The sequence below is a fragment of the Pseudochaenichthys georgianus genome, chromosome 15, assembly GCF_902827115.2.
Source record: "Pseudochaenichthys georgianus chromosome 15, fPseGeo1.2, whole genome shotgun sequence".
In the NCBI taxonomy this organism is placed as follows: Eukaryota; Metazoa; Chordata; class Actinopteri; order Perciformes; family Channichthyidae; genus Pseudochaenichthys; species Pseudochaenichthys georgianus.
Window position 1 is genome coordinate 38,847,061 of NC_047517.1, and position 22,176 is coordinate 38,869,236.

The 22,176-nt window shown below is 41.8% G+C and overlaps 1 protein-coding gene across 1 annotated transcript in view; it reads right to left on the reverse strand.

The window, feature by feature from the left end:
- Positions 1 to 12,646: 12,646 nt before the first annotated feature.
- Positions 12,647 to 22,176, reverse strand: part of LOC117460110 (high-affinity choline transporter 1-like) — a 28,675-nt gene continuing 19,145 nt past the window's right edge. Inside the window, exons 2-6 of the mRNA XM_034101348.2 lie at positions 17,133 to 17,281; positions 16,841 to 16,984; positions 16,611 to 16,764; positions 13,828 to 14,045; positions 12,647 to 13,594 (exon numbers count right to left, since the gene is read on the reverse strand). Coding sequence (XP_033957239.2) covers positions 13,034 to 13,594; positions 13,828 to 14,045; positions 16,611 to 16,764; positions 16,841 to 16,984; positions 17,133 to 17,281 — 1,226 coding nt within the window. The 3' untranslated portion in view covers positions 12,647 to 13,033. The remainder of the gene's footprint in view (positions 13,595 to 13,827; positions 14,046 to 16,610; positions 16,765 to 16,840; positions 16,985 to 17,132; positions 17,282 to 22,176) is intronic.

Here is a 22,176-nt window from a genome sequence, read left to right on the forward strand (position 1 = left end):
AATGTAAGTAGAAGACATGGCACTGTACATTTTCGAACATTTTAAATATTATACCACTTAAAAATAAGAAATATTACTTTTGTTACTAAGAGTTCATACTTATTATACCTGTGTCACCTTTCACACTATAGCTGTGATCATGAGCTATGGGCTTTGTAGATACAGGTCCCGGGGTGAATCGTGGTGCAGGGGCCCTTCTCTTTTTGACCACAGGGCGATGCACGAAGATGGTGGGTATAGCCTCTGCTCTCAGCCTAGTCTTGCCCTTTTTTGTCTTGACAAACTGGTCTGCATCAAAATGTGCCTGCGGAGTGACTTGAAGTTACTTCACACACAGAACAACTCAGTTTTGTCTGCCCACATACATATTCCATAGTGGTTGAATACACAGTATTAGGAAACACTTTATACTTACTGGACATGTTATACTCATTACATACTGTATATAAAATATACGGTACCCGTCTTAGTTGTCTCACAAGAATGTGAGACAACTTTATAGAAATTCATATCACATCTGTTACTGATGCCATTTGTCATACTTTGTTAAACTCACAAATAATAAAGTTCCATAACTTCAGTTGGGAACAAAGACCACACCTTATCTCCCCAAGGCAATTTCCCATCCAATAGGTGTGCTGTGTGTGTATAACCCTTTCTCCTGTCTGTTTATCCCTCTTTCAGCACAAGAACCAGAGGGGGATTCAGTGGAGCCTGAATACCTGCACTGAGACCCTCACCCTGCACCCTGAGTCTCAACTCTCAGTGTTTTTCAAGCCTTTCCCTGTTTTTTTGTATTAAACAAAACATTAAGCTTTCCCAATGGTGTGGTTTTCGTTTTGTGAAAAAGTGCAAATGCAGTGTTTGTATATAATTACATCACATATTGTGTTGCTGTTGGTCGTGAAATTGCTCCTGCTGACTTGAGTCAGACATTTTTTCCTCCGCTCCGTGTCAGTGGGGAAGCCGTACATTCGTATTCCTTTCTCGGAGCGATTTGAGCATCCCCAGGCAGCACAGCAAACCATGGTGGCGACTAGGAGGCAGCACAGCAAACCAGGACAACACGGAGGAAAAGGCACAGACAAACTGCATGATATGCTCTTCTATGTTTATTGAATTCCATGTATTTGCAATGGATGTTCCTAAAACAACACATTTATCATCGTCGTCGTCGTCATCTGATAGTCTCCTGTCCTTTCTGAAAGCCATAAAGATGACATTAGTCATTTAGATAACTTGTGTCCTCAATTACCAGGGGATTACTGAAACTACCATGAATTTAAGAAAATGGTAGAAATGAATCTAATCTGAATTTTAAAGCATTACTTTAGATCCCCTCCCGCTAAATATATCAAACATTAGAAAGTGATGCTCCTGACTACCATCCAAGTTTAAGAAGATAATATTGGTGTTAAAGAATTCAAAGCTATAAATAAACAACAACAGGCTCTTTAACCAAGGCACTGTTAGTAACATGTAAACTAGTTGTTCACACTAATCCTAATATTATCACTTAATATTAGCAAATTCTATTATTTTTTAAAACATATTGATGTAAATACATACACATATCGATTTGTTGTATAAATATTGCAAATCAAAACCTTTATTCACTAATAATTACCAAAAATTGTAGTTCTATCTCCTGTTATCAATGCATTCACATTGCCCGCCATGAACTTCCGGGGAACGATCCTCGTCTACATGAACCATGTGACGATAACCGTTTTTGGACTTCCGTTGTCGTAACTCTTCTATTATTTGGTACAGTCTGATACAGTCTATGATTCAGACGCACGTTTTTACTCTGCATTGTTGTCTAAGAAAACATATGCCTGTAAGTGTTTCTATGCTCTATTGTTTCAACATTGTTAATGAAGAGTATGTTTTAGGGATACATTGTTAAATGGTGGAAATATTGCTGTGAATTAATAGTTGCAACGATGTATGCTAACCGCTAGCCTTTCAATTTAATTTCCCATAGGGGTTAGCATGAAGCTAACGCATCGTTTATGATATGGTTGTTAACACACGCGTGAAATGTATGATAATATGTTAAATGATTGCTATGCTTGAAATGAATGTACATTTTCTTGTGTGTCCAGTTGTACAGTGCTTTCTGAGTAACACTTTAAAATGGAACTTCTGAAGCCGAGTGTTCTTCCTGTTGTCTGTCTGCCCCGCTACGGGAGCGGGGGCAGAATAGTGTTGTTTTAAAAGTGTAAAACTGTTTTATTGAATAAGAATTGCATTTGATGTTACTTAAAATTATATTTAAATATTACCTACATATTTATTAAATGAAAGATAAGAATAGCAAGTAAAAATAACCTGAAAAGCCAAATATTGTTTACTCGAGATTTGTAATAGATGCACATGTAAGTAAGATCTACTATACAATAGTGTGATGTGAATGCGCCTGCATGGGCACTGATTAACTGAACTGAAACAGCAGGTGTGTTAATCATCAGAGGAACTCACAGCTGGGAAACTGACAGCGGAGAGAGAAAAGGCAGTGGAGAACTGTGAATGGAGGTTGGAGGACGCTAGGGCTGCACGATTTTGGGAACAAATCTAATTGCGATTTTTCTGACAAATATTGCGATTGCGATTCGAATTGCGATATTTGTCTTTAAGCTACCCAACGGAAGTTTATTGTAAAATGCGGCCATAACTCCGGCTAGGAAGGTCGTATCAACGTGCTCTCTAGCACCCTCGCAGCCCGAGCTACGAGTGAAAAAACTAAACTTACATGAAACTTCCGTTGGGTTGCTTTAAAGTCAAGCTTCAGTTTGAGATTCACCCTGTAATAGAAACATGTGATGGAGCATTACTAACCTGACTCAGATGGTTTGTTTCACCAAACCATCTAAAGCTCCATTGGAAGCCATTTGGAAAGGGCAGGCACTTTCAAAAGCACTCGGCAGGTGATTGGATCAATCTGTCTATCACCTTCTATCATGGGCCTCTTCTGATTGATTAACAATGGCTGGTACATGTGGAGCACAGCACTTCTGATTGGTGTGGATGACCGACACACAAGAAAAAAAAAATTGTTAAAAAAAAAAAAATGTTAAAAAAATCGCAGGCTTTGCGATTTGATAATCGCATCATTTCAAATCGCGATTTCGATTTTAAATCGATTAATCGTTCAGCCCTAGAGGACGCTACATGTGACTCGGCTGTTACGATTATTGTGTTATGTCACGTTTTCTATGTCTTGGTTTGGGTGTTTTGCTGTTCTCCCCGTCATGTTTTCCTCTTGGTATATTGTCTGGTCCTTTTCCCTGTGTTTTTCCTCCTGTCGTTAGTTTCCCTGGTGTGTCTAATTTCCTGATTGTTTTCACCTGTCACTCCTTGTGTGTCTCCTGTGCTCATCAGTGTCAGCCCCACCCCTGATTGTTCCCACCTGTGTCTAGTTACCCTGTGTTTAAATTCCCCTGTCTCCCAGTGTTCAGTGTCGGTTCGTCTTGTGTCATGACCTGGGTCACCGGTGAGTGTTCTGTCTGTCCAAGTTCTATTCGTTATCCTTGAAATAAAGGTGTAATCAGTTTAATCTGCATTTGGGTCCTGCTTCCTTCGCTTTACCGTAACATCGGCACTCTTTTGGGTGGGAGGGTGTCGTTCGCAGCGGATAGAGCTGCCGGCGACGAAGACAGCAAGACAGGAAAGACGTTAGAGTGTCAGGATCGGGAGGCCTGTTACCTCCTATAGATAGTCAGGGCCGGGGTTTTAGTGAGTGTGAGCCACGATCCCTCCTTACGCATGGCGGTGCCCAAGCAACACGGACACCAGCTGTAGTGACTCAGTTCACGTCGTCCAGCGAAGCCGATCCCCGGGGAGTTAGACAGAGTCCCAAGCGTAGACCCCGGGGGAGGGTCTCGCCAACTGGCGAGTTACGTACACCCATTTATATTGTTGTATGTCTGATTTTAGAAGTATTTTACAGTGTATGGAAGGAGAGCAGCAGGGGAGAGGCTACCACGAATTGGAGCTCTCGCCCTAAATTGTTGGTTGGGTCATTGCAGTGTGTGTGTGCCATGTGTGTTCATTTTGCCTAGTTGTGTGCCTCCGGAAGAGGGTGTTTGCATGCCGTGTTCTTGGTGTGGTGTGCCGAGTTAAACACTAGTAAAACTAGCCCTGCTGAAGTGTATTTAAAAGTGGACTCCACTATACACTGTAAACATGTTTTTTTATTTTTATGGTAAAAAACTGGCAGCTGTGGTTGCCAGAACTTTACCGTAAAAAATACAGTAGAACTTTATGTACTATTACGGTAAAAGGATATCAGTACTGCTGACTTTACGGTTAATGTTTGAGTCTTATTCCATATTTGACCATATAAATACAGGTTTTTACCACTGAAAGAAACACCTTTTTGCCATAAAATGAATATGAAAATACTGTATGAATACCATCTAAATAAAGTTTTTGCCATTAAATTAGACTGTGTTTCACTGTGTAGTTAACAGTCTGTAATATAAATTCCCTTAATATGCCGTACAAATAAAGGTTGTGCCATGAAAAATGACAGGGGTTCCCTGTACAATTAACAGTCTGTAATAAAAAATACTACTATTCCCCATATAAATTCCCTTAAAATGTCGTACAAGGAAATGCTGTGCTGTGAAATTTGACAGTGCTTTATTGTAAAATAATCAGTTTGCAAAATACAATAATAATACAACATAAATTCCCTTACAAAAAAATGTTTTGCCATGAAATATGGTTTTATTGTGAAATTAACAGTATAATGTAATGATTTAGATTTAGATTACTTTATTGTCATTACAAAAATGCAAGCACAGTGTAACGAAATTTAAGGATGGTCTAACCAGATTGCAAAACAGTCAGTTACATACACATTTATCAGAAGTACACTTTCACTTCTAATACGTAAAATCCTCTCTTGGTCCATAGTCAGACAGAAGTCCAAAGTTTTTGATAGTCCATTAAAAAGATCAGCAAGCGGTCAAGGGGTTTACAATGTGTTGCCCTTCTGTAGCTGTTGAGGCAAGGGAGCAGTATGTGGACATCGAGGGTCCCACCAGGGTGGGTGGAATGGATCGGGAACCCAGGACCTAACACCAGCATCAGGGAGAGAGCAGAGAGAAAAATCACAGGATCAAAAGTCGTTTCATTTACACTTAAGTAGTGGTGGGATATATTATATTGCAAAACCTTTAGATCACAATATTTTTATAATTTTGGACTGTAAAAATATACAGCACATCTTAGTATACTGATTTTTCTGGTAATTCAATTTGAAAATGGTTTATAAATGAAGGGACTCTCAATAACCTATTTACATTTTCACTATAGTAAGTCCTGTCATGGGTTATATGATTACATGATGTATTGATATAGACTCTGCTAGCAGTTGGAGTAATGTCACTTTGCTGACGGTAACATCCCCCCAAACACTCAGTATTAGTTCATCTCTACTGGTAGACACATTTCTAAAGAGCACAGTATATACCACTATACTAAAGTTAATATTTACTGAAAGCATGCATGACAGAAAACCTGTTTGTGTGGAATCACTCGCCATAAATGTCCTGACTGAATGTAGAAACAGGTCCACATTGAAGGATCAGGGAGGAGAACTTCCAGCAGCAGGAGAACGCGGAGTGGAACTTGGTAGTTTGACTGGGACCAGCCATAATGATGGTGCAGCCCTATCAATGCCCTTTAATGATGCCATCAGAGGAAACAGAACTGGCCTGACTTGAGTATTTTCATAATAATTTCTTCTAAAACAAATGATAGGCTGTTCTCATAGGCCCTGTGTGGCAAGCTGAGAACAAGTCAGATTCCTACACTGTATCACAGATTTTTACAATGTCCCCATCCGATACTGGCAAATCTTTCAGAAGCAAGTTTAATCTATTCAGAGTATATGTCTGTCCCAATCATGTATATTCTGAATCTCTTCAACAATGTTCTGAATAGTAGATGCTGGAATAAGATGTTGTCCCTGCAATTTTATGTAAAACATACACACATTTCTGTGGTACAAGTCACTGAAATTACACATGTCCCCAACAGTGTCTTCATCATCTGACATACTGGCAGTTTCCTGTATGGTAGTGGCACTCACTTCTAGAAGGACATGCATTTTCAAATGAGCCGCAAAATCATATTTACAGAACAATGTCTGTGTTTTCTGGACAAATGGGAAGGAAACGAAGATTTTACAGTAAACACACTTTTGCATCCTCTCACAGGACACTTCACAAGACGCCCCTCTGCTATGTGCTCCTTCAGGTGTGCAACCAGCTCTTTGACTCCGTCACACTGGCGTTCACAAAGTGAAACTGCACATTTTAACGTTTCCAAAGCCATATCCTGAGCAACCGACGATGTGCCATTATGGTGGCGATAGAAGTGAGACTTTAATGATGCATATCCAGAAAACACCTGCTTACAATCAATTCCAACACACTTGAAAATACAACGAGGTTCATTGCGGTGGAGTTTGCAATGTACAACATACGCCTTAAGAGACTGAACAGATTCTCCACAAATGCAACAGGAATACATGGTCAAACAGGCATCCACCATAAAACTAACAAGTAGCCTGAAATATGTCCAGGCATGCCTAGGATCGGGCACCACGTTTTTGTTTGCAAGAGCCACAAAACACAGAAATCTCGTTACCAAAAAAATTCTATCAATTTACCATGTCTCAGAAAGAGGTCTGAACATTATTAGCCTAGCACTGCACTTAGCCTAGCTGCGACACGGGAGCGGCACATCACTTTTAATGTCGTGGTTTGACAGTTTTACACTGTAAAATCTACAGCCTTTTTTTACAGTGTAGTGGGGGGTTCTGATGCCCCGTGGACTTGCTTCCTCTTGTTCTCTCCTCTCCTCTTACCAATTAACTGTGTTGTTAAAATAAAGATTGCCCTATATTTTGTACAAAGCTGCCTCTGTATTTATTGGAAGGTTCTGACAAAGTGGTAGTGTTTCCTGCCACACCTGAGCGAATCCAACATATATTACAATAGTAAATAAAATGTACTTAGAAAACTGAGTGTGACAGTAAAGTTTACTTAAGTGCCTTTAGTAACAAACACTTCTTAACTGTAAGTAGAAGCTATTTGAAATATACGTTGTTAAATTTACTTAGGTTTTCTGCTTTCATTTCATTTCATTTCAAACCTTTATTTATACAGATAAAATCCCATTGAGATCATTGATCTCTTTTCCAAGGGAGACCTGTTCAAGTAGTTCCACATGAAACATAAAAGCATAAACAGAACAACAAAAGGACATCAGAACAACAAAAGGACATCAACAACAAAAGGACAAAAGGTGCTTGCGTTTTGTTACCTCGATGTTCCTAAGTAAATCTTACTCCCCGTTTTTTTCAGTGTAGTATCTGTATAAGCAGGTAAATATTGAAACAAGAAGTTCAATGTTGGTTTGTGAAGAGGATGTGTTCCTTCTGTGTCTCAGCAAATATCAAATCTCCGACCGGTTCTTAAGGAAAATCTTTATTTTCTGACATCAGTTGGAAGCTTTCCAGTTTACTCCTCATGTTCCAGTACTTCCAAGGATGTAATCAAAGCCACCATCGCCACTTCATCCGTCCATCAGGTGAGGAATACATTTTGTTTTTATCAGTCCATCTCAGCTCTGCATCAGATGCTTGATGCAATTTCTAATTTCAGGGTTGGGAGGGTTACTTTAAAATGTATTACCTATACACAAATATTAAAATACAAATATTGAACCTAATCTGTGTATAAAAATATAAAAGAAATATAACCTGATTACTTTCTTTGAGGGGCCCCAAGGGACAATATTGAAGGGGCGCTTTTTTGTTAATTTTCAGATTCATATCCGATACACAGGAGCATTAGTGAACTGCAGCATTGCAAGTATGAAGCATATAAGCATTTTGCACGATAAAAAATTACTTTGAGCTTAGCTAAGACAAAAGAAGTTACACCTGATGAGGGTGCGCAAATATGAACACATCACCCCCATCCTTAAAGCACTACACTGGCTCCCCGTGGAACTGAGGATCGAATTCAAGGTCCTCACCCACCAGTGTGTCCATGGAACTGCCCCTCCCTACCTCAAGGAACTCCTCACCCCCCATACCTCCTTGCGGACCACCCGCTCCAGCAACTCCAACTTCCTCAAACCCCCCAGGACTAAGCTCCGTACTATGGGAGACCGGGCCTTCTGCTCGGCTGCTCCCAGTCTGTGGAATGCTCTCCCCGACCAAATGAGAGCACCACAGACCGTGGAGGCTTTTAAAAAAGGCCTCAAAACCCATCTCTTCAAAAGAGCCTTTGCCTAGACCTTTTTATCACCCTTTTATTTATTTTTTATTTTTGTATTGATTTTTATTAATTCTACCGTGTTGTGTAATGTTTATTTATACTGTTCATGCTCACTACTTGTAGCACTTCGGGATTTGACATCAAATATGAAGTGCTTTATAAATGGAACCCATTATTATTATTATTACACCTGGGTGTCAAGTCAAGGTTTTAGTATGGTGACGTTCAGGACAAAGAATCCTGCCAATGCTAATTTATGGATCTGGGTCATTCTACAGAAAAGGTGAAAGTACTGTCACTTACTTTTGCAGACACCAAAATACATGACGTTGACCTAATACTCACATTAATTATATATGTTGAATAAATAGAGATTGTCTTTGTAATGGTACTAAATAAAAAATAAGTAAAAAATGGTTTTATACATAAATTGCAATTTATTTAAAATGTCAAGTTCAAGGAACTGCCTTGTCACTTTGATCATACATGGAGGTGGAGCCTATAGTTTAGATTTTTTTTCAATAAATACATCTAATTTATATTTACATAACATTACAGGCTTTTTTTGGGTTGTTTGTGTAGGAACTCAACTACAGCAAAATGAAGAATATTTGTATCAACACACCTATAAATACATCTGCTTGATTAAAACTGTCCGTTGTTTTGCATCCAGGTCACATGACACCTATAGAACTTTAACAGAACTGTACAAATATTTCCTTTATAATTACGCCTTTTTAATTCTGCTCCAGGACATCGGTATTGAAGTTACTGCACTCAGGTGGCTCCAGTCCTACCTCTCTGACAGATCCCACTTCGTCTCCCTCAACAACCACTCCTCTACCACAGCCTCAGTCACCCAAGGTGTTCCCCAAGGTTCAGTACTCGGCCCCCCTCCTCTTCATCATCTACATCATTGGTTATCAAACTGTTTTCAATCATGTACCCCCTTTGAAAAAAAAATTCAGCCGAGTACCCCCTGATCAGCGCAAAAACAATATAAAGAGGTACAGTACAGCCTTGCACCATCAGTGTCTGATTTATTAAAACAACAACCTTGTAACTGAGACACACTTAAATGCTACATTCCAAATGTAATTTCAAACTGATCTTTTTAATAAGTTTTACTTACAATTTTGTGAGAAACATGGGCTTGTGTTTCACTGAGGATCTTTGTCATTCTCGGTGACAGGGAGGAAAACTGCAGTTATTACACTTTGCGTTTTGAAATATGTGTAACTCTGTTAATATAAAACCCACACTGCTCAAACTTCCTTACTTTTCCTAAAATTGGTATATTTATTTATTTTGGGGCGTGGGGAATAAAGAGAAAAAATATGAGCATTTTATGAGCATGGGATTTTGACCCCTCATATAAACAAATGCTATACTTTGCGGCCACACACCGTTGCCAAGCAACGCTTATTTTTTAGGTCCTTTGATAAGCAGGCAGTCATATCATTAACTAGAACTAGCTAGATCTGATAGATTTGGACATAAACGCGAGTGAAGTATAACCGGACGTGAGAGAGAGATCAGATATCAGATCAGCTGCTGCTGATGGAGAACACGGAGCTCTTCCGGATCAAAGCTCCCCCGCTGTGACGGACCATTGAGCGGAGCAAAATAGACTAACCCCTCGATTCCACCGGATCCGTCTGCGTCGCTTCACGGCTGCGCCGCGGTTTTGGTCCGGCCTCCTCCTGCGTCATACCCTACCGGGGGCGTTTCAGAAGCATTTCAGAAGCGGAGCGTCTTGCCTGCCGGATCGCAGTTTTTGTTGATTTGGGCATATTTCCTGGACAGGCTACTTTGTAGAGACAAAGTTAATAATAATTGTAATATTCCAGTTATAAAACACATGAATCAAAGATGTATTGCTGTATTTTAAGGGTAAAAAAATGCATTCATCATCAAAATTATTCTATATATATCATTTACACAGTGCCAAACCGGAGGAGAACGCTGGCATTTCTCCTCCTACTTGAAAAACTACGGAGGGATAGGGTCTCAAAAATTAGTTTATTTTGGGGATGGGCCGGATGCTCTGACCGTTCCACTTCCTGCCCGGACTTGAATCCTATTTTGAGCGGAGCCCAGTGCCGAGACGCTTCTGGGATGCTTCTGAGCCGTAACATTGCGCGTCTGGTGGAATAGCACCCATTGACTAGAGTGGCCGCGATTTTGGCGAACGCGGCCGTAACGCGACGCAGACGGACCCGGTGGAATCTAGGGGTAAGAGTTAGACTCACACACACGCTAGTTTATTTACTCTGGAACTAGCTAAACTGGTTATAAATATATTTATTCTTTACTGTCGGGTCACTTATTACAGGTTCAGCGAGCTGCACGAGACTGACGGGCTGTCAGGAGAGGGAGAGGAAAAGAGAGCACTCCGTTTATTTTTCCCATTATATTATCCAGAGTTACTGTAAACTTTTGAATAAAGTAGTTCATCTACTATTAGTAGTTTGTTTAAATGCATTAATTATATAATTATTTTTCATTAACATGAAATACATCTTGCGTACCCCCTGCAGTACTCCAACGTACCCCTAGGGGTCCGTGTACCCCCATTTGAGAACCACTGAACTGGATCCTCCGATTCTCCGCCACTACAACCTGGACTTTCACTGTTATGCCGACGACACCCAGATTTACCTCAGCACCAAATCCCCCCACAAACCCCCCCTTTCCCTTTTGTACTTGAAAGAAGCCCAGATAGAAAAGAACCAGCAGGTAGAAAATCACCATGGCTATCAGTCCTGGGATGTTAACAGCCATGATAGATGCTGACTGACTCCCCGACTAGCTGACGTCTGGCTGACTGAGTGAAGTAAAACCGGTTAAATTAAAATATTTTCTTTTGCCTGATCAGAGCTTAACACTTGACAAGCATCGACTTGTTTTGTTTATCAGTTGCCAACAAAAAGGAGTGCCAGAAAGTAACGATCGTGGAGCTCAAATGACTGATTTGCTGTCATGTCTGCTGCATGTGGACATGAGGCTAATCCTAACCCTTTAAATACATGCCTTACTGCCAAGTCATGTATTTTGATACATGCTTTTTATTATCACAAATTATATTTTAAGAAGAAGAAGAAGAAGAAGAAGAAGAAGAAGAAGAAGAAGAAGAAGAAGAAGAAGAAGCTTAGTTATCCCCCTAGGTTTTTTTTACATACATCGTTTTAACCACAGAGTACGTATGTTGCACACATGCACATGCAGGCTGGTTGGGGGTTCGGTGCCATGCTCAAGGGCACCTCGGCAGGGACTACTAATAACTAGTGCTGTCAAAATTATCGCGTTAACGGCGGTAATTAATTTTTTGAATTAATTGCGTTAAAATATTTAACGCATTTAACGCATGTTCAGAATGGCCCGCCCCATACGTGCCACCAGTGGCAGCGCCAGAGTATGAATGGGGTAGGCTACACCCATACCAAGAAATGTTTTAGCCCTACCATGAAAAATGATGTTAAAGTAAGCAAAATAAAGTCTGCCAACTCTCGCGGAGTAAATTGCACCGACAGCAGTTAGAAAGATTGATTTCAGTAGCCACGGTTTTGAAAACTTTTGTCACGTAGTGATCGTCTTCTCAATAGAACATCTTTGATAACGGCGTGGTGTTGTTGCAGGAAGTCCCGACGGAGCATACTTTTGCTGTAGTACAGGGGTGATAGAAATCAACATGTAATGAATTAAGACCCCACGGTTTGATGATTGATAGGTGTGTGGGTTGTCTTTTATTTTAACATGCAGAAAAATGTTATAATAAACATAGATACTGTGTTAAATGAATATATCCGCCTTCTTTCATTTATCTTTCCATTCCCAACAATATACATAAATAAATGGCATATTTTGGACATAGTTTGAATGGTGATTAATCATGATTAATTAATTTTTAAGCTGTGATTAATCTGATTAAAATTTTTAATCGTTTGACAGCCCTACTAATAACCCTTTTCCACCGAAAGGAGGTACACTTGTGCCGGTGCCAGTTTGATAGCAGGTGGTTGATCTTTGCAAACCAGTCAGCCTTTTTTCCAACTCCCAGATCCCAAGTCCATCCACGTCAGGACGCCACTTTCTTTTTCCGGCATTTCCGGAATGATCCTTCACAACAGCAACAGCAACAACAACAACAACAACAACAACAACAACAACAACAACAACAAGGAAGGAGTTGTGTTCCTGTTGCTGTTATTCTCCAGATTTAATTGAAAACCAATTCAACGTACCTTTTTCCAACTCAAGAGCAATTTAAATACTTGGAAACTTTTTCAGATATTTTATTTATAATTATACGCATCTCGTTTATGGCATATGGATTCAGCAAGAAAAAAGCATACATATAAAACAACGTCACTCATTGTGTCCTTGGTGCGAACTGCTTCAAAGGTTTCTATGTTCACATGAGTCTTGTTTGTTTTACATCACAATGGAATAACAGTTGTACCTTACATTTACACAAACAAGCACCTCATGCACTGTGTAAAAGTGTTTAGCTTGAAATAAACCAAAAAATCCCTAATTAAATGTTTGTAGCCGTCCCAGGAGTTAGCACTCTATTGATCATCACCCACAACCGCTATCTGCCCCATTGCAAGGTCGAAACCCAAACCTAAAACCTATTTGTGCTTCTGATTGCCATGTTTTGGATTAGGTTCAACCCCTCCTCGACAAAAAGGAGGTCACCCTTATCTTATCTTATACAAACAGGAATGCTAACAGTTTGTGCTAGCCATTGGCGTTGATGCCTCTGTCTGAGAGTTGCTTTCATTCAGTTGCTCACTCTCATTATGCTTTGTAGCCTCATCTGTTGGTGTGTCTGGTTGCAATGAGTGCTGGGTTTTCACTTTAAACACATCCCACTTCTCAGGAAGATGGCCTTTGTTGAAGAGCCCAGAAGTGATGTAGGAGAACAACAAGATGGCAGCAATCGCCAACAGCATGGAGATGGTTCTAACTGGAGAGTACTGGACATAAACACCGTCCTCAAGAGTGCATCCTGGGAAGTGTAGGATTGGTGGGATCCCTAGTGTTGGGTCTCCACTGAGCAGTCGTACCATTATTCCCACCAACAAACCCATTACAGCCCCGTAACTGTTGGAGATGTTGAAGAAGAGGACGCAGACGAGTTGAGGGAAGAGTATGACGTAGGCGATTTCAGCTCCGATGAACCAGAACAATAAGATGTTGTTTTTCAGGAAGGCAAGCGATGAACCAAACACGCCCACGACCAACACGGAGGCTCGGATCACCCACTGGATCTCCCTGTCCGACGCCTGAAGAAGAAGAGAGGAAGAAGAACCGATAAACAGCACATTATTGAGACCTTTTTTAAATAACTATTGTATTGCTTTCATATCTCATTGACTCTTCATATTGTCTTCCACTCTATAATTATCCTTTACTCCATTCCTTTTTTTGCAAAGTACAAACTAAACTATCAATCAACTATTCTCATGTAGCTTTCTTTGTAATGTACCACACTGCAATAAGTATACATTTTCTTCACCTGGGGCCTCAGGATGTTCTTGTAAATGCTGGAGCTGAAGACAGAAGCTGCAGAAAGCAAAACGGAGTCGAGGGACGACATCGCGGCGGCGGCCACAGCTCCAATACCGATGATGGAGATGAAGGACGGAGTGAGATGTTGGAGGCTGAGGGGCAGAACTAGAGCAGATTCCCCACGTTCATATGGAGACGGAGAACCGTACGAAGTCATGTTCCAGTCTAAAGCGTGGACACAGAAGAAGGAGAGACTGAAAAAGGCTCACATTATCTGTGAGATTCTGAGACAAGCCTACTGTTAAAGGAATGGTCCACTCATTAGATAATTAATCAAAACTTCAGTATTTAGTGAAACATTATGTTTAAACCATACCCTGAAGAAATCAGCGATATTCCCCGGTAAATAATGATTTTATAGCTATTTTTTATCAAAACCTGTATATTCTGTCTGGCCGCCGCCATTTTTGCCATTTTCAGTAGTCACGTGATGGCCGTGATGTCATCCATGCGTTCACTTTGTCAACACACGGAAACATGGCGGCGTGTTTGAGTTCGGACTCGTCAGCAGAGGAAGAAGTTTTGACCAATGTGAAGAGATTGGATGGGGGAATTCAGCCATACATATCAGTATGACAATACGACACCCTCTGTCCTTAGACCCTCTGTCCTTAGACCCTCACATCGTACAAGGAAACACTTCCGGAGAAAACCCCCAGTCTAAAGGGAACATGGGAGAAACCTCAGGGAGAGCAACAGAGGAGGGATCCCTCTCCCAGGACGGACAGAGGTGCAATAGATGCCGTGTGTAAATTACATTTGCAACATAGGTAGTCCAAATGTTTGGAAATGCATGTGTGTATAATAGGAAGATGATATAAGATACTATATGTATGCATGTAGTACCACCCTTGCTAGCGATTCCCTCTCTAGTTTAGCATACTCAGCTTCGTTGTCCCTGGCCATAGAATCACGATTTTATGGGGCCGGAAAAAACTGGGGGAAAATACACACTAGCCGGTACTACGCTATATGGAAAGGCCACCAAAAACTGTCCTGGCCTGGACGCTAAAGGACGTTAAAACGGGGCTAGCCGCTGCAATGGAAATGCGCTATAATATACCTTATTCTTACTCCGAGCACTACTTCTGCTCCTCTGTCGCTTCACACTTGCAGAGGGCGATTTCTCAACTGGCCGAACTGGTGTCCTGGTCGGTGATGACACCAGAAAGACCGATGGTACTGCATCTCCATTGAGTAATGGTTGTTCCATAAATCCCATGTTATGTTTTATCATACTCTCAGAGTAGTCATCCGGAAACTTGAAATGTTCGCTGCATACATGAGCCTGTGAATCTTTCGGTTCGGGCCGGCCACATTTCGCTAGCCACTGCCTCCGAATGTACTTCTTACGCTTACCTTTTGGCAACAGATGGAACCGAGCATTCCATGGATTGTTCCTATCAGAATTGTGGCAATATTTCGCGATACAGTGAGGCATATTTGAAGAGAGAAACTACAGAAAATAACATGGAGATCAACGTGTCTTCGAAAACCAAACGCATGGTTTACGTCACGTCCGGAAAATGGCGGCGCCCACAGTGTTGATGTTATTTCGGTATATAATCAGTTTAAAATCAGTGATAATGTCATCGGATTAAAAAAAAAAAAAAAGACTGGCAGAGACTGGTCTGTTTTATCGGATGATAATTATTTAAAAATGAGTGTCATGAGCATACCATTCCTTTAAGTGAATATATATCATGCGAGGTGTTGAACAAAGTCAACTTTCAAATTGCATTTTGCTGAAATATATTTTCTTTTCAGTCCATTAAAATATATAAGTGTTTCTTGGTTTGGTTTTCTAAACTGTGTTATCAGTGGCAAACCGTCAGGGCCTTCAATGTATTCAGAGAATACCCTGGAACACTCAGATGACTATTACAGTGTTACGTTGATTTGTTTGTCCTTCTCGGACCATGCACTACGCATTTCAGTGGTTTTGTGTTAGAAAAGAAAGCAACCAATCAGATCTCGTTCTGGGTCTCTGGGTAGAATATCCTTCACCCAGGTATTCTACATCCTTGATCGAATGCCCTGGCCGTTGCTCTGAATGAGAGCGTACGTTTGGACTGACAGTTTGATCAACCAATCAGATATTGATTTGTAGGCAATGGGCGTGTTCTTTCAGAGTTCCCCTCGGTTCCAGGTTATTCTAGAAGGCCCGCTATAACTGGCTCGAGACAGAGGATCTAGAATGAATGCGACGAAGCAATTCATGCCGTTTTATTGTTTTTAGCGTTGAAATTACAAGTGTAACAGGTGAAGATGAAGTTGTTGCGGAATCGTTGTGAGTACCCTTTTCAAGACGACAATTCAGTGAAAAGACGGACATTATAATGCCGCGGAGGGGGGCAGCGGCAGCGGCGGGTGTGTGTGTCTACAGAAGGTCCAGTTGTGATAGACACGGTTCGCCACTGTCTGTTATTCTGCGGTTCTTGTCAGGGTTTGGAGAGAGTATCAAAGTAAATAAAGACTGTGGACCAAAAATCAGTAAGAATGTAAACACATGTCGAGCTTTTAGTAACTTCAAAGCTGGTAGAAAATATAAAAACTGAAGGAACAGGCGAAGTCGAACAAAAGGAAAAGTAGCAAACAACACTCGAACAAACCCGGAGGACTAGGAGGGAAACAGGAACAGGAAATCCAGAACCAAACCATAGGAAAACGACAGGTGCTTAAAGACATCAGTTTTCACAGGTTCCCTCAGTATTTAGAAACAGTTGTTACCTGTGGAGGCAGCAGCTGCCCCAAAAAGTACTGAAGGAATCCCCAAAATAGGCAGGAAGAAAGCTGAAAAAAAACAAGTGGTCTTGGCTGTCGATGTGGACGATGCCGACAAAGTCCTCTGATGAAGGCACTGATATCCCAGACTCCCCAGGGCCTTAAAGTCAAAACAGTAAATTGGTTAATGTTTTTTTATTAAAGTGAATTGTGTTTGTAATTATCCACTCCCTTACGAAGAATAGGAAATCGTCCATCAGTATCCAGGACTTTTTCAGCCCCGGTGCTCCTATCCAGGGAGCGTGCAGGGTGTTGTTCATCAGCGTCTGACTAATGTCCGAAACGTGGGGGTTCATCAGAGCAAAGGGAACACAGATCCACTGCAGGGAGAGAGAATATGTAAATAGAAACACACAGAACTTCTAAAGACCTGAAGACACGGACAGTTGTTGTACATTAATTATGATTTTGCCATAGTGGGTTCGGTGATGTGGTCCCAATAAAGGGAGTAGCGAGTAGCAAACTCACCAAGCTGATGAATAAGAGGATAAGCTGTACAATATCTGTGTAGGCCACCGAGTAGAGACCCCCCAGCAGAGTGTAGATAATGGCGATGGCAGCAGAGATCCATACGCACACACTGAAGGGAAAATCCAGGACCACACTCATGGTTCCTCCTGTCAAACACATTGTATCAGGACAATGTTATAAACTGTGTTATAGGACTGTGTTGGTCAGGGATTGGTCATAACAAACACCAGGTTTATTGGCTGAAGACCTGAGGCCTGTACTACGAAGCAGGATTTTAGCTTAGCGGCTAACTTCAGGCAAAACTCTGGGTTTCTGGTCCTACGACGCTGGTTCTCTTTTTAGCGGGCTAGATCTCCCCTGCTCCGGAGCAGGTGAGGTTGCAGGCTAAGAGATCAACTCAGTGAAAGCACCGCCTGCTGACCAATCAGAGCTCAGTGTGTGGAGTTTAAAGCGATCAAGTCATATCACAGGATAAAGGAAATACAGAAAAGCTGCCGTTGCAGGAAAGACGGCCGGCAAAAATCACCGACTGTGTGAACGTGAACATGAATAGAATATCACCTCCATCTTCAGAGCAATCTGACTATTATACCATTAGCGGTAAGAACGCTTACTTAAATATCTGCCACAACATAAGTAACCGGATCAGAGTACATTAAGTACAGTCTGCGGCATATCACTTCATACTGTATCATATATCTCCTTATCTGAGTCAGCTGAGCCGTATCTGGCCGTGCAGCACTCACAGCGTCACATGCTGGATGCAGAAGTATTATTTTAAGCAGCACATTAAGTTGACGAAACACTCGAGACAAATGTAATGAAAGTCAGATCGTGTTTTAGACGGGCAGTGATATCATAAACCTGTTAATGTACGCATTCAAACACGTGTTCTGTCCTAGCTGTATTCACCTTGCAGCTGCAGCTCTGAGGCTTTGATCCTGATCAAGTGTTTAAGTCATGGATGTTTAAAGTTTAACTTCTTCATATGTCTAGTATTAAAGTTCACTTTTCATTCAGGAAGTATGACGCTGCGCTGTCAGTACGCTTCTCCATGTTTGTGATTGGTCGAATGCTCCAGATACCACCCCTTTCATGTGAACGCGCACCTAACTAGATAGGACACGGCTGGCTTGAGCGATCCACTTGATAACCAGCGTCGTAGGACAGTTTAGCGAGAGCGCGTATGTTTTGGATTAGGCCAACCGGCTAACTCAAACATATCCAGGTTAGGTTGAACCGGCTTCGTAGTACAGGCCTCTGAGGAAGAACTGCCCAACAATAACAACAACAACAACAACAACAACAACAACAACAACATTGTCTTTGATAGATTGATAGAAACCTGGGCCCTTTCTCATTTCATCAAATCCCCCTCCTCGACTCCTCGGTCCTCCGGTAGTGACCCGGAAATGAATTTTAGCGCGCCATGTTGAAGGACATCCCATTTCTCTAAATGCACGTCAAGGACCGAGCATCGAGCATCGAGGAGGCTCTCTGGAGGAGCTCTAACCGAGGATACACTGATGGGTCCTCCACGGCTCCTTTCCGGGAACAGAGATGTTTCAAAGAGTCGTGACGCACGGCCGGACTTATCTCAGCCAATCACAGCTCTGCATGCATCCCCTGGATATTATTTTAGAAACTGCTTTCATCGCGACGCGATGTTTACAGTGAGAACAGCTGTGATGTCCGTGCAGAAAGCAGAGCAGAGTGTATAATAGATATCACTCAGTATAACAGGCCTACTCTCTTTGCTGTAGTTTAGTAGATATCTACAAACAAAGAGTCGATATTTTTCTAAAACCATTCAGTGCTTCACAATAAAATACACAACGGCTGTAGCCTGTTTTAGGAGCTGTATGTGCGTGTGTGTGTGTGTGGTACAGTGTGTAGGTGTGTGTGGTACAGTGTGTGCGTAGATGCAGCGGACAGACAGGTCTGTTGGTTTGGTGTCCTCTGCTTACTTTTAATACTTGTAAATACAACTTTTGGCCCGTAATTTATTTTCCTCATTGTAGCGACCAGAGAGGGGGGGGGATATATCCAGTCTCTGATAGTGTTACGAGTTATGAGAGTGCTCTGTTTGATTCTGAAATTGTATATATTTATATAAATATATACACATATATATGTGTGTGTGCCCGCATCTGTAGCCTGTTATTGTCTCATGACACCGCACTGTGAATGAATCAAAGTAAATATATAAGTCATCATGAACACATCTGTCCGTCAGACAGAGGCTGCTGTGCCTCCTGTCATCATTAATGGACGTCTCTTTAAAATGACCACTCAGAGGAGAGGAGTTCTCATTTCTCTAACCGCCTGCTGCTTCCTCTCCTCTCTCCTTGGTTCCCCTCCTCGGCTCCTCCGCTCGCATCTCCTGTGGGCGGGACTAAGTATCGAGGATAGGAGTCGAGGAGGGGAGTTCGAGAAATGAGAAAGGGCCCGTGACTATCCAATATTTTATTTTTACAATGCAGTTTCTAAATGCTTGTATTCGATCCCTCTGGCTATATGTTATAGTGTACGTCGTCTGCATAGTGATGGTGATAGTTTACCATAAGTAATGACCGTAGAAGCAACTAGTTGAGAAAGAAGAGGTCTCAAAATCTAGCCTTGACAACAACTTCCCCAAACAAGAAGGATGCAGGAAACGATAATGCTTAGGTTGGAGGCAAGCCAAAGAACAGGAAGGTTAGGGTTAGGGTTAGGGTTAGAATGAAGGCTTTTATGGCACTCCTTGATCCGATAAAAGCCAGGCTCAGAAACCTGAGGAGAACTGATTCGGAAACATATTGGGTAGGAAAGGGAGGCATGAGCAGGACTAGTTCTGGGACCCCTTCAAGTATGCCAGAGATCTGCTGGAGGAGAAGAAGACAGGGAAGCTTGTGAAAACTGTGTCGGAGTTGAAAAACCATATTGAAGAACAACTTGGCAACAGCAGCAAGAAAATCCCTCTTGGGCCCAATTGGGCCTTCCCAATTTGACACGGCACCACTCAAGTGGACAGCGAAAATGCAGGTGGTAGAGAAAGCAAGATCTGCATCATCACCTGGACCGAAATGCGTACATAAGGTATAAGGGCGGTGTTGGTGCAGTACTTAGAGCGTTGATCATCAGATCAAGGGGCGTTGGTGAACTCGAGTTCCCGCCTCGGCCGTCACTGCGTCAGGCCGTTGTGTCCTTGGGCAAGACACTTACCCGCATTTGCTCCTGTGGGTTGTGTCCACAGTAATGACTCTTATATATATAATGTGTAATTGTAAAGCGCTTTGAGCACCTTGAAAGCGCTCTAATAAAAAATGTAATGCATTATTATTATTATACAAGAACTGCCCCATGGTTCTAAAGGCTACTCTGGAGACTCCGAGGAGTCTGAAGAGCTCATCATATGGGCATAATCTAAATCAAACTGGACAAGTCTACATTTTTGTCAAATTATAAAGGGGCTAAGAATTACAAATCTCTTTGTCTGATCGGGAGAAGACTCCACGAGTGGCAGAGCAATCTGTACGACATCTTGGGGAGATTGTTTACTGCTGATCTGTCCGACAAAAAACACGTCTTCCTCTTTCATGGCGGACTGGGTTGACCATAGCCAGTTCACTTTGTACCGACGCCTGATGTGGCTGTTGAAACGTTGTGAGAAATCTTAACAACAGCACTGGAGATATACCAGGAGCCAACAACTATATCCTCAAATGGCTAGGTCTTCCTCTGGGCTTCTCCAGTGTGGCCCTGTTTTGAAGAAACACTCTCAAGGTCAGAGTCCTGCATCGCGGGTACCCGACGGGCAGTGTTGGGACTAACGCGTTACTGTAACGCGTTACTGTAACGCCGTTATTTTTTTGCAGTAACTAGTACTCTAACGCATTACTTTTTAAATTCAGTAACTCAGTTACCGTTACTACATGGTGCGTTACTCCGTTACTGCGTTAGTTTTTTTATATAGTCAACAGCCAGGTGAACAGAGATGAGAACTGTACTTAAGTACAGTAGCCTACTTGAGTAAATGTACTTAGATACTTCCTGTGTCACATGCGGAGACGCGCTGTGGGCGTGTTTGTGTTGTTTACTAACAAGACTGTCATGGCCGCGGCGGAGCTCAAGTCGAGTTTCTCCACCTGGAGATATTCTCACTAGTTCACTTTTGTCGAGCACAAAGAAAAGAACGTTTTAGTTAAATGTAAGTCGTGTCCTGGCGGGTCAAAGAGCCTATCTACTGCCCAAACCAGTCATTCACATCTCTTAAAACATCTGCAGAAACAACATGCTGGGACGAAGCTAGTAGCTAAGACCACAGAGACTCAGCCGACGCCACTCCACCTCCACCTGCACCTAAGCAGCAGCGGCTGGATTTTAACCGAGGGACTGCTAGCCAGGGAACAGTCGATAAAGCCATTGCACGGTATGTTGTAGAACACATGCAGGTTATTGCTACAGTGGAGTCACCCGCTTTCAGGGAGCTAGTTAGCATGATAGCATGTCCGGGCGGCATATGGGACGGAAAACTTTGTCCAACGACCTGGAGAAAGAATATACAAAAATGTAAAGCCAGCTAATATCGATGCTATCCAGATTGCATATAATGCATGTCAAGGTGATCAACAGATTCTATTATTCTCCGATGCAATAACAGTACTGAAATGAAGGCTATAAGGGCATTAATGGGAGCCCTTTTTTAAGTAACTAAAAGTTACTTTTCACAGTAACGCATTACTTTTTGGTGTAAGTAATCAGTAAAGTAACTGAGTTACTTTTGAAATGAAGTAACTAGTAATGGTAACTAGTTACTGATTTTCAGTAACTAGCACAACACTGCCGACAGGTGATCTGCAAAAAAAGTGATTTGCGGGTCGTATTTAAAAATGTTTTAAATGGCTGAGGTGAAGGCGAAGCTCTCTAGCGAAAAACATAGCTTTGTCAATAACTCTTCCTCAAGAACGAAATCCAACGTCTAGGAAGCTTTTGGTGGTCTTAGATGGAGAAAAATACCAACATCCCATGCTTTTAGAGCAAAATACGCAACTGTGTGTGT